General features: G+C 39.6%; 1 protein-coding gene across 4 annotated transcripts in view; it reads right to left on the bottom strand.

Moving 5' to 3' along the window:
• slc12a7b (solute carrier family 12 member 7b) overlaps positions 1 to 10,650 on the bottom strand; it is a 60,251-nt gene extending 49,601 nt beyond the window's left edge. For all 4 annotated transcript variants that reach the window (XM_053412099.1, XM_053412094.1, XM_053412095.1 and 1 more), the window contains exon 1: positions 10,419 to 10,650. In XM_053412099.1, coding sequence (XP_053268074.1) covers positions 10,419 to 10,650 — 232 coding nt within the window. The remainder of the gene's footprint in view (positions 1 to 10,418) is intronic.
• Positions 10,651 to 14,768: the final 4,118 nt, after the last annotated feature.

The following is a 14,768-nucleotide window of genomic DNA, read 5'->3' as shown; positions in this document are numbered from 1 at the left end:
GACTTCACTGCACACATGGACGGCGACGCCTCAGACATCTCAGGTAACAGCGCACTTGTCAGTCATCCATTAAACACTATTTGACACAACAGGCTCAGGTGACACTTTCCTCTCTTTCAAAGTGTTTACACTAAATACAGCATTTCCTTCAACCAGTTTTTTTTGTAAATCCTGTGTTCTTGTTAAATGAAGAGATGGCAAAAAAAAGCAGAGTGGACAACAGAATGTAAAATGATCAATCAGGTTGGTCTGTATTTCCTTGTAAGTCAATGAAATAAAAGCAATGCTCGTGATAAAAATCTTTGGAACGCTTGAAAGCAAGTATAAATAAAAAGGTGTGTGAAACTGTTGGTGCGTTACAACAGTTTGTTCTTTTTATCTCTCTTGAGATGCCAGGTATCACTGGACATTCATATCAGCTGACTCAAGTGTTTGGTCAGCCCTGTTCTTTTTTTGGGGCGGACAGCTCAGTATAGGTCATGAGAGAAGCTACAAATGCCTGAAGATTCCACTGTATCAGTTCCATCTGTGGCATCTGACTGTATTTCGGTCATTTAGGCTGTTTGAGACGGCCGCAGGGGTTACAAAGGTTATCCTAAGGCTCCTCATTCAAAAGACACACAGAACATGATACTCACGCAATGTGTCGCCCTACACATTTCTGACACCTGATATCCACCGCCAAGGAGGCCTAACTGTACCAGGATGTCTTTTCTCCACGTATATGGGGTAGACACAATAATTTGTACACCCGAACTGATGCAGGAACCTAACACAAGATCCAAACATAAAAGTGGTGATTTTTGTATTTGTGTATGTTATTCCCTTTCACGGTGAAATAAAATAAACAATTTCTTATAAAATTTAACCATTACTTTTGACAACAACAATAATTGATCATAAAATTCACAGTAACAGCATTCATTGCAGGGCTGTTGTAAGGATGAAATCCATAATTTATTCCAGTCCATGTGCCCCCTCCCTGTATGTTCTGTATGTTCTCTGCCAGTTCCAGATGTCATTTCAAATTTAGATTTTGCCCGCCTGAGACCTCTTTAGGCTTTATTTTAAAACAGTATTAACTTGGTGTATTTAGACAGTTTGACCTAAATAACTCACAGTAAACTCCTTACTTAGTCACAAATTGCTGACCAACAGCTGGAAAACCCCATGACCACCCACTCCAAATGTAGAGAACCTCTTGAGTAGTTGTCCCATGTCTGTTCACTGATTGTTCAGTAGCAAAGGCTCTAAACTGCGACTGTTATTATTTGTCATCTGGACATTTTTATTATGTAGCTGAAATGAAAATAAGTGCACTTTATGTATAGAGCATTAGAAGAGATAAGAACAGGATTTCAGGTTGATTAGATATTGTGCACAATGATATTACTTAGGGATGTCTCGATCAGATGCTTTTGGTAGTAATCCAAGTTTCAGGCTTTAATATTGGCAACCTGTTGCCTAATCTAAATCTAATTTTAAGTGTATGTTTCCCCAAATGATTATTAAATGCGCACCTGGCACACTGAAGCTGTGATGTAAACTGACACTAACTATTATCACAAGGTCCTGAAATAAAAAATGTATTAAGTTTAAACTTGTAATCATTCATATGGTATAAATAAGATGATGATGTTACGTTGTGAAAGCTACAGAAAAATACAGTCCTCTCACAGATGTACAGTGGTGATACAGAGTGGGGTTTTCTTCCCTCACAAATGACCCCTTGTTATAGATTTAAGTTTTGGACCTGGGATATATTGAGGGGACTTATATCTGTAAGTGCGTGCATTTTGGTGCAATGTGAATGAATTTAAGGGGACTTGTTGTGTCATTCTAGTTTTTATGAGAATTAGCACCTTCTCATTTATTGTGACCGTGGCTCAGGAGGTAGAGCGAGTCATTCTGTGGTTTAATCTGAGTCATCTCCAGTCGGCAGTGTCCTTGGGCAAATTGCCAAAGTATGTGACGGATGTGCGATAGAGGAGCTCTATGTAAAGGTGCTTGGTGTGAATGTGACTCATAATGTAAAGTTGGGATTGACTTTCACTTTTGTCCTGTGGCGTCTTTATGTCACTTCTTTAACAGCTTCACTGAAACTTTAGTCTGTTGGTTCGTTTGCTCGCTCCAATCTGTGGACTGGACTCTGCAAAAGACACATCTCTCTGTCACCTGATCACTTTGATCTTGGATCTTTATCATGTCGATCAAATGGTTTGTGTTAAATCAAGTGTCAAAATGTTTCAGCTCATTTGTGACAACAACAATGTGAAAAAAAAGATCTCATTTGCAGTTTGTAAACATGATTTAGGCTAAAGCTTAATTAATGTTAGCTGATTATTAGCCGTCACAAAAAACTGTGTATTTTAATAAGATTTTTCAAACAGCTGATTGTCATCTAAACTGGGTTTTTGACTGTTTTTTATTCATAACTTTATGAGTATGAGATATGATTCATTCATGTGTCAAAAGGCTTTAGATTTGGCATGGTGGCAGATATGAGATGTATTCAAACACCAACCTTTTTCATCTTAACTCAAGCACCAGATGCAGAGCACTTTAGCAAGACAAACATTAATTTGTGATTTTTGGTGTGATCTGCTATCGCCAGATTCATTGGGGCTGGATTTAAATTAATCAGTGTATTTCTGCCTCTGTATCTGATCTGAGTCACTTACCAATTCAACCAAATAATTTTCCACGACAACACCGCTCTCAAAGAATTATCCCACGGTAGACTCTTGAACGGTGAATCAACACTACCAAGCTGAGGTGGACAAAACACAGTAGAGTACAATAATTAAAGGATTGGAATTTGATGATTTGGTTTCTCTGAACCAATGGCCTTTGAAACGTGCCCCCAATAATGACCCACTAGACTGGGGACATCTCATATTTATCAGCATTAATATATTATGTGAAGAATATGATTCACACAACAAGAATAACACAAGAGAAGGATAAAATTATCCAAACATTTTAAACAATGTCTGCTGAATATGATAATCTAAATCATTGCTGTACTAACATTATCAGCACCTAGAGAGCAGTGTAAAGTCGATTTTTACACCATAAGAAGTTTCATTTAAAATATTGCTATAGTTTAAATAACTAATCTAAGAGCTCGTAATCGATTACTCATGCTAAAAAAAAAACTACATATACATAAGATACCGCTTCACAAATCCAATACTGGTCAGGAAACACTTCAAGCTTGCTTTTCATCATCAACACTCCCACAACATAAAACCTTTGAATAGCACACACATGCCAATCATGTTGTGTTGACAGCTGCAGCATAGTGTCAAACCTAATGGTAGATTTCTGTCTCGATAGAGAAAAAGACACAGCACACACACAGCACTGATAAACTCTATGGAATAAGAATAAGAGCGTCCCTTGTATCTCAGATACCTATGTTTCGTGTCACGCGATCACAAGGATAACACAGGGTTATTTTTAAGGATACTGATAGCTACAGAAAACAGTGTCTCATGAGCCATGACAGCAGTTGGCAACAAAGAACAGTACTGTTCTTTACAAGTGAATTATGTAAGTTATATGTTCAGCTTAAATGTTTGTGTGTTTATAAAATAACAGAGGCAAGGTCAGCCAAACTGAAAACTTGACCAATATTTTATTACATAAGGTGCTAAAACATATGTTCAAAGATTAAATTTAGTATATGTTGACATAAAAAAGGTCATCATATTAAAAAAAAACTTCACCCATATAAGTTCCCTAAAAGAGGAAGAGAAAAGCAAACCCTTCTGTCTGACCAATGAGGGACACACCCCTCCTCCTGAGTGTTGCATGTAAATGGCGAGCAACTGGAACAAACATCCCTCGCAGGACGAGCAGGGGAGGCCCCGCACTGGGAGGCCACGGTAGCAGATATACGACGTCAGGGCCCAGTTGGTGCTCATGCTGACTGCTGGACTCCAAATAAAGCAGAGGGCAGCACATGATACCCAAGGTGCATGCCTTTTTGAACATGAATGTACACACGCATGCCAACAAAACGCTGTGTAGTGAGGACATTCTGAGGGCTCACTCCTACAACTTATATAGAGGCTCCGTCACTCTGCTCTTACATATTATGATCTAATGTACGTATCGCTTTCTCTGATTATCTAAAAACAATCTCCCTGCCAGGATCATGAAAAACAAAAACAAACACAAAAGCTATTAGTAAAGCAAATATGCTTGTGAGAGAGAATGTTTGAGTGAGTGCATGGACAGAAGGTTTCACAATATTATTGCCAAAGTGCCTCAGCTGCAACAGGTTGTCTTCAAGCAGTGTTGCACCGTAAATATATACTACCAAGATATTGCAATATCCTGTAGTTAAAACAGTTATGAACTACATTATATACCATGCAGATGCTTTAGGAGAGATAGCATTTTAATAGGAGGGGCATGTCCTGAGTTAGGTTGATGTGCGGCAGTGGGCGTTACCCTGTTCAGCTGGTGTTAACATGTGTCTCAAGAGATGTGATCACAAGTGGTCAGCTCTGAGTACATCAGTTCACAACTCACATTAGAATGTGACTCCACATGTGTCTCCAGTGACTTCTGATCAGATCTGCAAATACATGCGCATAGTTTCTGTTCGTCAAGACCAAATGATTCTTTTAGCCGATCTGATGATACAGATGTGTCCTTTGTTAATGTGTTGGTAATTGTGGCTAAGATGTAAAGAGAATGAGAGAGGGGAGGAAAGAAGGAGGGGTTGTTTTATTATTTATCAAACTGCAGCTCAACATTTAGTAGGCCGTCCTTCAAATGTGGCCCAGGACACATGTGTTCACACCGTTAAAATAATGCGAACACATCAATCACAGACCACCTCCGTCAGAGTGATTGGATCTCTTGGATCTGTTAAAAGCATATAAACCCTCAAAATAAACAGAAATGATTCAATAAACCTCAAGACACTGAATGAGAAGTGGCTTGTTGCATTGTTTCAGCATTGGTCATGTGATATATAAGTAGCTGTCTTATCAGTCATAATTTTGCTATCGTGAAAAGTGTTCAAACTGTCACAGCCTGCGTCGGCATACTGTCGCATCTAGTTTAAATCCGACACCTTCTGGACACCCCTATCCCTGCAGAACCTCATTTAACTTTCACTGCTTCTTCCTTAATCCCCCCCATGAATCCAAATGTAATCTTAGTCATCATCTGCATCTTAGGCAAGCACCATGGGGACATCCTCTGTTGTGCCGTGACATCGACTCAAGTGATTTCATCTACTATTAATATATCCATTACATCTCTTGTTCAGACGCTATGTTTTCAGAACAAATACTTTAAACCTGGGGTTCGAAAACTTTTCAGATATCACAAAGGATATTGATTTTGCTAGAATTTTTTTTATAATAATGCTGTAAAGTACCCTATATGATGCTAGAAATGAACCTGATGAAGACTAAGCTGTCATAATCACTTTAGGGAAAAGAAAAGAAAAAACAATCACAAAGATGATGAATATTTTATTGGCATTGTTTTATCTTAAACTGAGCTATTATAGTTTTCATCTTTTGTGAAAATTTTGGCTAAATTATTGTTTTATTAACTGGTTATTCAATTGTTTTGGATTCATGAAAATCATTTCACCCCTCTCTGTGCCCCAGGACACCCAGGAGGGGTCGCGACCCCTTCGTGAGAAAGACTGCTTTAAACAATACACCGTCATAATATATGCTATGCATTTTATACATTGTCAGCTACAGAGGGGGTGACCAGGGGGGCACTGGCCCCAGCTGAAATCTGATTGGCCTCTGAAGTGCCCCTTTCCAGTTTTTTTAAAGCACACAATTTGCTTGAACAAGGAACAATTTTCTAAATGTATTCAATGATGGGTGGCTTCGCCCAAGAGTTAACAGAAAACAAGAAATGGCCCCTGATTTACCTAGACCTAGATCCACTTCTGGCTAGCTTGCCATAATCATTCTCATATTCACTTTGCATGACTTCACTCACAGTTTGGCCTTTGCCTCACTCAGTCTGAACAAGGAAAAAGAAACAAGCCTGCCTTTTTGCAGGGTATTTATGGTCTGGTCGAGTTAGAGAAACAAACAGCCAGTATCACTCACACAGTGTCCACTTGTCTACACTTTCCACTTCTTCATAACTGCCTCTGCCACTTTACAATACTTGTTACTCAATCTCCCACTAAACATTTGCAACGTTGATGACGCAGATCAGCGATACATACAAACATAACAACAATGTGTCACCTAAAACCATTAGCAGCTGCGTCATGCACTATGTTTAGGTGATTTAACCAGCTACAGAGCTCAAGTCGAAGAAGAAAATTCCTTTAAACTCACATTATTAAGCCTTAAAAATACTTTCTGTACCTTCTTTATGGTGACTTTCTGATTTATCCAGAACGTTCTGGTGCTCCCTATTTCAGGAAACCAACTTGTCAAAAACTGCCATGATCAGCAAATACAGAAAAGAAAGAAGAACCTATTCCAACAGCCTGCGGATTCACAAAAGTTGCTCTGTGTTACTGAAAATACAAGTAGATGTGGCCTTGCAGAGGAAAATGCCTGCTTGTCCATTATCTAAACTCATTATCTGCTACGATAATCAACTTTATCATTGAGGAATTTCATTTAGCAGAAACATCCAGCCGCCTATCAGAAAATGGATCACCAAGATATCCCTACTATCAGCCATGTATTAATTGCTATGCAATGTCTAGGGAAGTGAAACAGACATCCAGGGTAAGTCACTCACAGAACAAAAGATCAAAGTTAAATAGTACAACACTTAAGGGATCCAAAGTTTTCTTGCATTTTTTAAATCAAGCGTTTAGTCTTAAGTACAAAAGTAGCAGTAAGTACCCATCTCAACTTCCCAGAGCCCAAAATTACATCTTTTACAGTCCAAAATATTTACTTTACAGGGAAATCAAACAGCAAAAATACCTAAGTCTCATCCTTTTTCGGAGGGAAATGGACAAAAGCTTTCCATAAACACTGGCTGCCAGCCAAAACCAAGTCCAGCTGACTATTTTATTATCTTATTCCTCAAATAATGACCCGGTATGAGTTTCTTTCCCATCTTTATTCAACAGCGTGGTCTTTATATCATGGTCAGATTTTGTAATGTTTTCCCTAAAACCCCGCCCTCGCTCTCAAACAGCCGACTCTAACCCAAAACCTATGTGTCACTAACAAGGAAGTGGCGACAATTTCATTGGTCAACGTCATACCTGGCATTCTATTTGTTGTTTATTGGGGGGGACAGTGCTCGGAGGCAGCCAGAGTACGAGGAGAAACATTCAAAGCAGGAGCACAGGATGTTTGTGCAGAAACAGAATATCTGTGAACAGATGCATTTCTGAGCAGGAGCAGAGTAAAGATTTGGGGGAAAGAGTTATAAAATCCCAATTTTAAATGAAAAAAACATTAGTTATTGCATTAAGGCTATTGTCTGAGGCAGGGTTATACCGGAAAAAAAGGCCTTTAGTACAAATTTCCTGTTGATAAGCATAACTGGTTATATTCTAATAAGAAGCCGTGTTTACCTTTTTGTCTCTCACACACACACACACGATGGAAAAGGCAGATCAGGATGACTGTGTTGAACACGCTTAACCAGATTAAGGGAAGATAAATTAAATGAATAACAATGATGCCTGTTACTATGAGTGCAGTGAAAAGTAAGAGGCCAATTAACTACTTTATCAGACCAACTGTTTAACAAACATGTGGGAAAGCGATGTTTTCAACCGTTCGGTCAGCAGAATTGTCACAAATCTAGCAAACTCCTGTAACCTATCAGCTTGCAGAGGCAGTGCAGACAGTGAGTCACAGCAGCGGATAACAGGAGGACTGATAGTGACTCATGTCCATGTTCTTCTTTCCCTCACTCAGGAACATATTTACATTTCAGATTTAATTCCAGTGTCGCATCACTGACGTTTTGGTTACAGTTATGAACATTACTGATGCTGTTCTGGAAATCGTGTTATAGCTGTAATTTCAGATTCTCAAAATCATGTTTTATAAAGAAAACATGAAATGGAGCCTCCTTTATCCATTGGATACATTTATATATTATTTTAGAAAAGTCATTTTCTTTGATTTGGGTGAAACAAAGAGAATGTTTTATTGTTAATTTTCTAATTCCTAATTCTCCTCAAAATGAACAGGACAGATTTCCAAACAGAGTTCAACGACTCAATCAAGTAAACATTGTCTATCTTAGGGTATAGAAAAACCATATTTCTGAGCATAAGTCAAAGCGGATTTCTGTAATGATGCCACAACATTAGCTGTGTTTGTGTCTGGAGTCATGTAACAAATACTCAGGAGATTAAAATGTTTTCTGATGAAAGATCACACGACGTGTTGTCACTGAGGGAAGAACAAAACACAGGACCTTTGTGGACGGGGGGGACCCAACCCTCTGGAATAGTTCTCCTGAGGAGCTCAAATTAGAAACTCCACTGGCGGCTTTTGAATCATCTCTCAGAACTCACTATGATAGAATTGTTCTTCACTTATCACCATTAGTTTGAAAACGTTTTTTGCGATCAAACTTGTCTCCGGTTTAAAATGATGCTCTGTTTATTATGAGGATGAACAGCACACATACACAATCAAAAGTTAACACACACCTTTTTCTTGGCTTAATCGGACTTAGACTGAAACTCGATATATGCATTAAAACTGAGCAGACCTGTGCCAACCTGTCCTTGTATAGTAGAAGAGGAAATCAGTGGAAGACATTGTCCTGGCCCTGCAGCTCAGTGTTAGCCACGCTACCAGTTACACTCACTTTCCTCTCACGGGATGAGGTAGTGGTTTATCCAGTTCAAAATACACTATCTCTGATTTGGTTTTATTATGCCCATGCTGCATGTATGCAAGCAGTGTCTGAATCACTTCCTTTGTCCTGAAATCCACAATCTCGAACCATGAAAGATCTAAATCAAGGCACATGCACGAATTTCGAAGTAAACAGAAGCATTCAATTATCATAATCTTTATTTCATTTAACGTTGTCAAAGTAAAAGAAACTCCACACATCGGAACTCATCTTCTGTTTATATATTTCAATAGATTTAAGTAGATAAACCCTTAGTAGATTCTATTTAGGGCCAGAAACTAACTTGTTGTGGACCAAGCATTTCCTAATGACCGTGACAGTGGGAAATTTCTCTGTTGGATTTAACATAACAGAACGACACATGATGTCAATAGCAGCACAACTACGATCCCCAGGGTCATCTGTGTATTTTTTTCATCCGTATTTTGACGTTTTAAAATTTCTGATTTATATGAAATAGCTTGTATCCAACACAAAAAAAGCTCAGTCACTGGCACAAGCTGCGAGCTGCATATATCAATATCTTCCAACCTAAATTCAACGTGAGACTGAGATACACCACAACATATTACATGTAAAAAAAAGGAAGCCACAGCCAACGACGCATATTTGCAGCTCAGCAGAGTTGAACAAAAACACTTCATGCTCTAACGATCACTGATCAATACACACAACAGATTTGCCCGTGCACACAGTGAGCCATCATCGGCACACAAAATTTGGTATGCTTGCCTGGCCAGCGGGCCAGGCGATACTCTGGCCCCTTCCGAGCCTCAGACCTGTTGCTATAGAAGCATCTTGTTTGTGAGCAACTGGTCGAACAAGTGAAGGCTGCAGACAAACTGTGGCTCAGGGTCATGAAAAGTGTGAGGGTCAAAATCATAGTTCAGTGGATTTTAACCAAATCTCATTCAATTATCCTATTTCCCTTTGAAATGATGGCTTTGCTCTTCTGGAGGATCTTTATTTGAACCCTACAGTGAGTTTAAATTACAGGATATTCACCAACAAGATTTTTTAAACCTAGTTGAAGTTGCTTTTCTTATCATTTCCTCTGTTTTACAGTATTTTTTAATAGACTGATCTATTTCAAAGGGTGCAAGTGTGGAAACCCTAAATCCACTCTGATAAAAAACAAACACAGAATGGAATCTAGATATACTCGTGTGACATAATGGGTAAACAGTGCTTCTTTAAATTCAGAGGAGGGGGAAAGCACAGGAAGTTCAATATAGAAGTGTCATGAAGTCCCTTTCTTTGAATTGTCCATGGTATATTGATATAAACTGTTTTCAGCTCAGAGAACATTTGTTTGTAAATCTTGAAATGAAAGGAGAACTACCAATGTTCTCAAGTGACTGTCTGGTGACTCTCGCTTCACCAACAGGTGTTGGTGTGACTTCTCTCCGACTCTATTTAACGCTACATGTGTATTTCTCCATGTCTGGAACTGGAGCTTCATCAAAATGTCTGCGGAGGCACAAGTGCAGCCGAAGTCAAATTCGACGTCTAATCCTCGGATAGACAGAGGAGATAAGTAGTGGGACGCGGCCGGAGCGTCTTACCGTACTTGTTGGGCTCCCGGTTGTACTCCAGGATAGGCACCACAGTGTTGGGGTCCTGGGGCTCGAACACGGAGTCCTCCCCCTCCTCTATCTCCTCCGCAGCCGCACGCCCACCACCGGCGCTGCCACCGGTGTCCGGTGCCGGGTCAGAGACAACCGCGTCCGAGGGCTCCCTGTCCCCGACGACCCCAGCACCTCCGTCCACCGGGACCACCACAAACCTCTCCCCCATGGCCCCTCGATTGTTTGCCCGTGTGTTGACGCACTTTCGGCGGAGGGAACGAGCCGCAGACACCGGCTCACCTCTGCAGCTGCGGCGTACAACGGGACTCGGACTCACGCGGTTTATCAGAGGACTGATTACAGTAGACATGTGCCCGCCCCCGCCCTTCGCTCATTGGTCGGAAGGGTCAAGGAGCGCTGCCAGTCGCACCCGGAAGCCAATGAGCCAGGTTGACATTTGTTAATTGTGGACTGTGGGAGTTCCTAAAAATTAGATCCACTCACCCACACCCTCTTGATAATTATGTTGTTTATGGCAACTCAAGTTCATATAGAATAACAACTTAATTTAGTAACCTAACCCCAATACATTTTCCATTTTTTTAAACTTAATTTAAGAATATATACATTGCAATCATTTTTATATGTTTTGTCTCTTATTTAAGCTGAATTCGGCCAAGAAGCCAAACAATGCAGCTCCTTATAACATGTAAGACTGTATCAATGGACCACATGTCCCAGCAGGTCACACTAAACTCATTACACACTTCTTTAATTGTCTCAAAAAGATGTGGTAATTTACACCCAGTCTCCACATCCCCCACTATCAATAGCCCATCTGCCATAGACACTTAATAAATCCGTCTAATTTTAAAAAGCAATGATGGTTTAATGATTTGCCAACACCCTGCCACAATAACTTTGGTATGTTACAAGCTAAGAATGAATGGTTCGTCGATCACCTCTCATTTTTCCAGGCGGTTTTTGACACGCACTGGCGAATGTGGCAGATTTAAAATCTCCCTGCGAACTGGCTCCAAACGGATCAAATTTGTACAGGAAATCGAAGATGGAGAACGCCAAGCCAACTTCATGAATTCTTCTTCATGCAAAGAGGATCTGAAAAATCAAGGGGGATCCATTCACACTACAGTCTGACAGACATAGTAAGAGGGTTGCACTTAAAACTCATTCAAACAAATTATAGAAGGAACAGACTCGTAAAAAAAATAAAGAAAAGAAACTACAGGTTACTTCACTGACCAATTGGAAAGCACATACAGAAAATAGTTTATGAAGAATGTAAAATCTCCAGTGAATCTGAGCTATGTAGGTCAGACTGCAGACCTTTCATTTCTGTGAAATGCCTATTGCACAAGTATCATTGTAAATGCAGACATGGTTTAGCATTTGAGATTTTTGGGCAAAACTGAAATCCGCACAAAATTTTACTTACTCGATGTGATTATTCAACAAATGAATACTGATGAAGTGAAGAGACACTAGACGTATAGATCATGTTCATAAAACTCGTAAAGCTTGAAGACCGGACCCTCATTGCTGTCATGGGCCGAGGAGAGGAAAAGATGGCACAGGTCCACCAGAGTCAGTATGATTGTATCATGGATGGATTACAGAAGGGCATTTTTCGAAGTACAGTCCAAAGGCTCTTTACTGTAGCTTTCAAAAACATGATTGTTTACATATCTTGGTGGAAAATCAATCAAACGACCCCAGAGAAACACCAAACAACCACATGGAAAAACCACAAAAAGATACACAATGAGCACAAAGAGACACTCAACAATTACTAAAGACATGGACCAGTTTTAAATAGCGATTTATCATAGTGAATAAGAGAGTAACTATTTGTATTCAAGGCTTGGATTTGAGTCTTCACACTTTCACCATTTCTCCACTTCTTTAAAACTGAGAATAGCTTATTGTGACTTAAAATAGTTCCTAGACCCAACCCTGACTGCTGCGTATCTTAGCTTGTATATATAAATGTAAAAAAGTCTATAAATTCCATTTACTTTTCAGCAATGCAAGATTCCTTGCTACAGAATATATTGGATGAACTCCAGGAGACCACTCAGACAGTAATTACTTGAAGGGTGTTATGTGGACATCTAAAATAGACAGCTGGCGGGACACTTTGGTGGCCGAGGGGTGGGAGGGTAAGTGGGGGGAAGGAGTGTTGCAGTTGGGGGTGGGTCTTTTTATTTTACATATGTAGGTTTAATGTCAGTTCAGCTTGTGAATTAGATATTATGTATACGTGATGGACATAAATAAAGCAGCCAACAACAATTTTATTTGAGGATGCAGTGGATTAATGGTGTACTCAGCAGAGAATGAAGTAACACTCCCTCCGTGTGTGTTGTGATCGACTGAAAATAAAGATTGAGGACATGTCGCGATCCCCACCTGGTAGCTGGCTGCAGTGCAGGTCATAAAACTTGCCTTCTCCATGTTAGCTGATGGAACATGGACACAACAAAAAAATATAACACTATCAGATTTTTCTAATTGGTGGTAGTTCTTATCAACGTGATGTTTGTTCGAGTGCATTTTTCAAGTTTGGTAAGTCTGGTCTTCATTTGTTATTTGATGATATAAAAAAAGTAGTGAAATGTCATGATTGACAGCTGAGACTGACTAGCATGTATTGGTTGGACCTTGATGCCGCAGCTCCATCTCCTGTTTGCTACTGCAGACTCCGAATTTGCAAGATGTCAGCGCTCATATCTGGGATATTTTGGCTCCATAAAACATTTGTTTTGGCCTGAGATGCGTGTGCTAGTGCGCCATCTAGTGGCAGTGGATATCATATAACCAATGGAACGACAGAGAGGGAAATGGTTTAATAACAAAACATACGGTGTATGTTGCAAATAGTTTATGCACTTCGTTTTTGGTAGAATCTATGTAGCTTTTTTGTGTAGATATTATTCCCTTTTTCAGTCTGACTGGATGAAAGCATAAAGGGTGCACACAGCACAAGCAGGGTGTTAGCCTAAAATACAGGGCTGATGAAGTAACTTGTAATCCTCCATGTCCATGGTGTTTTATTCATCTGCAGCTAAACCCCGGTACAGAATGAATTGCAGCCTGGACAGAATCATACACAGATTACAGTTTTTAAGCTGGGTGGGAACAGATGTGGCCTCTCCAGCACAACACACAGCTGCAAGTGTTGAGAACGACAAATGTCAACCTTCATCCTCCTACTGTCCTGATCTCTGCTTTTACTAGAATGAATAAAGGACATCCATTTCTTTATTCAGCAGAGAAATATGATGTGATTGTTCTGTTGTCGTAACTGACATTGATGTGATGTAAAGCTTTTAAAAGCACTGCGATGTGAAATTTAATGTGCAATTTCTGAGAAAGCTACTTTGAAAACCATATAAGGATACCCGTTTCTGTCCGGAAAATAAACAAATTTAAAAAAAATTGTAATACTTATTGTAAGACAAAATGATGACATAATTAACTACGTATGTCAGAATATGTAATTAACGTTTACTATCTACTATAAAATTGACTCTGAAAATCAAAACCCTTGTCATTATTTTTAATATTCATTTACTTTTTTGTTTCTTCCTGTCAGAAATTGGCTATAGCAACAGGTCATTATTGTTTCATAAAACAATAAAATAAATTAATGACAACGTCCATCAAACATGAAAAGAACAGAAACACTGTATTCACAAGTTTTTGGTTCAAAGTAATTTACTTCGGTTAATGTTAGTGTGGATAGATCTGTGTTGTAACACTTCTCCCACACAGAGTGACAGAAAAGATCAGGTTTGTGCTGCTGAACATTATTCACATGATTAGTCCTGACTCATGAGACATATGGATAATCGATGTACAAACAGACTCCTCACATCCTGAGCTGTAGTCACAGGGATCGTCCTCAGGGAGGGAGCTGAACAAACCGGCTGCTGAGGTGGAAGATGTTGTCAGGGCGCCCTACTTTCTGTTTCCATTGACAAGGGGGAAGAATCAAGATTGTTACACAGTTGACTGAGTAGACCTACTTACTGTCAGTGCCCTGTAATCCTGAATGAGAATGCACTCAAGCATTTAACAGAATCAATAAATTACCATCTTTGCTGTTCTGTCAAGTTATTTTAATTTTAGTACCCCTATCACATAAGTTTCTTTACTTTAAGAAGCTTCTCTCAGCATTGCTCCTCACAGCTAAGACAAGTATTCGACACATACTGTCAACCTGCACATATTGATGTCACCAGTTACTCCACCTCTTTCCTTCATATGTCTCACTCTAGTGGGTGAGCAGCTAGAGTGAGTTCTCCCCAATAAAGTTTGCTCCAG

This window comes from Pleuronectes platessa, chromosome 20 (assembly GCF_947347685.1).
Source record: "Pleuronectes platessa chromosome 20, fPlePla1.1, whole genome shotgun sequence".
Lineage (NCBI taxonomy): Eukaryota > Metazoa > Chordata > Actinopteri > Pleuronectiformes > Pleuronectidae > Pleuronectes > Pleuronectes platessa.
This window is presented reverse-complemented; position numbering and strand designations above follow the sequence as displayed.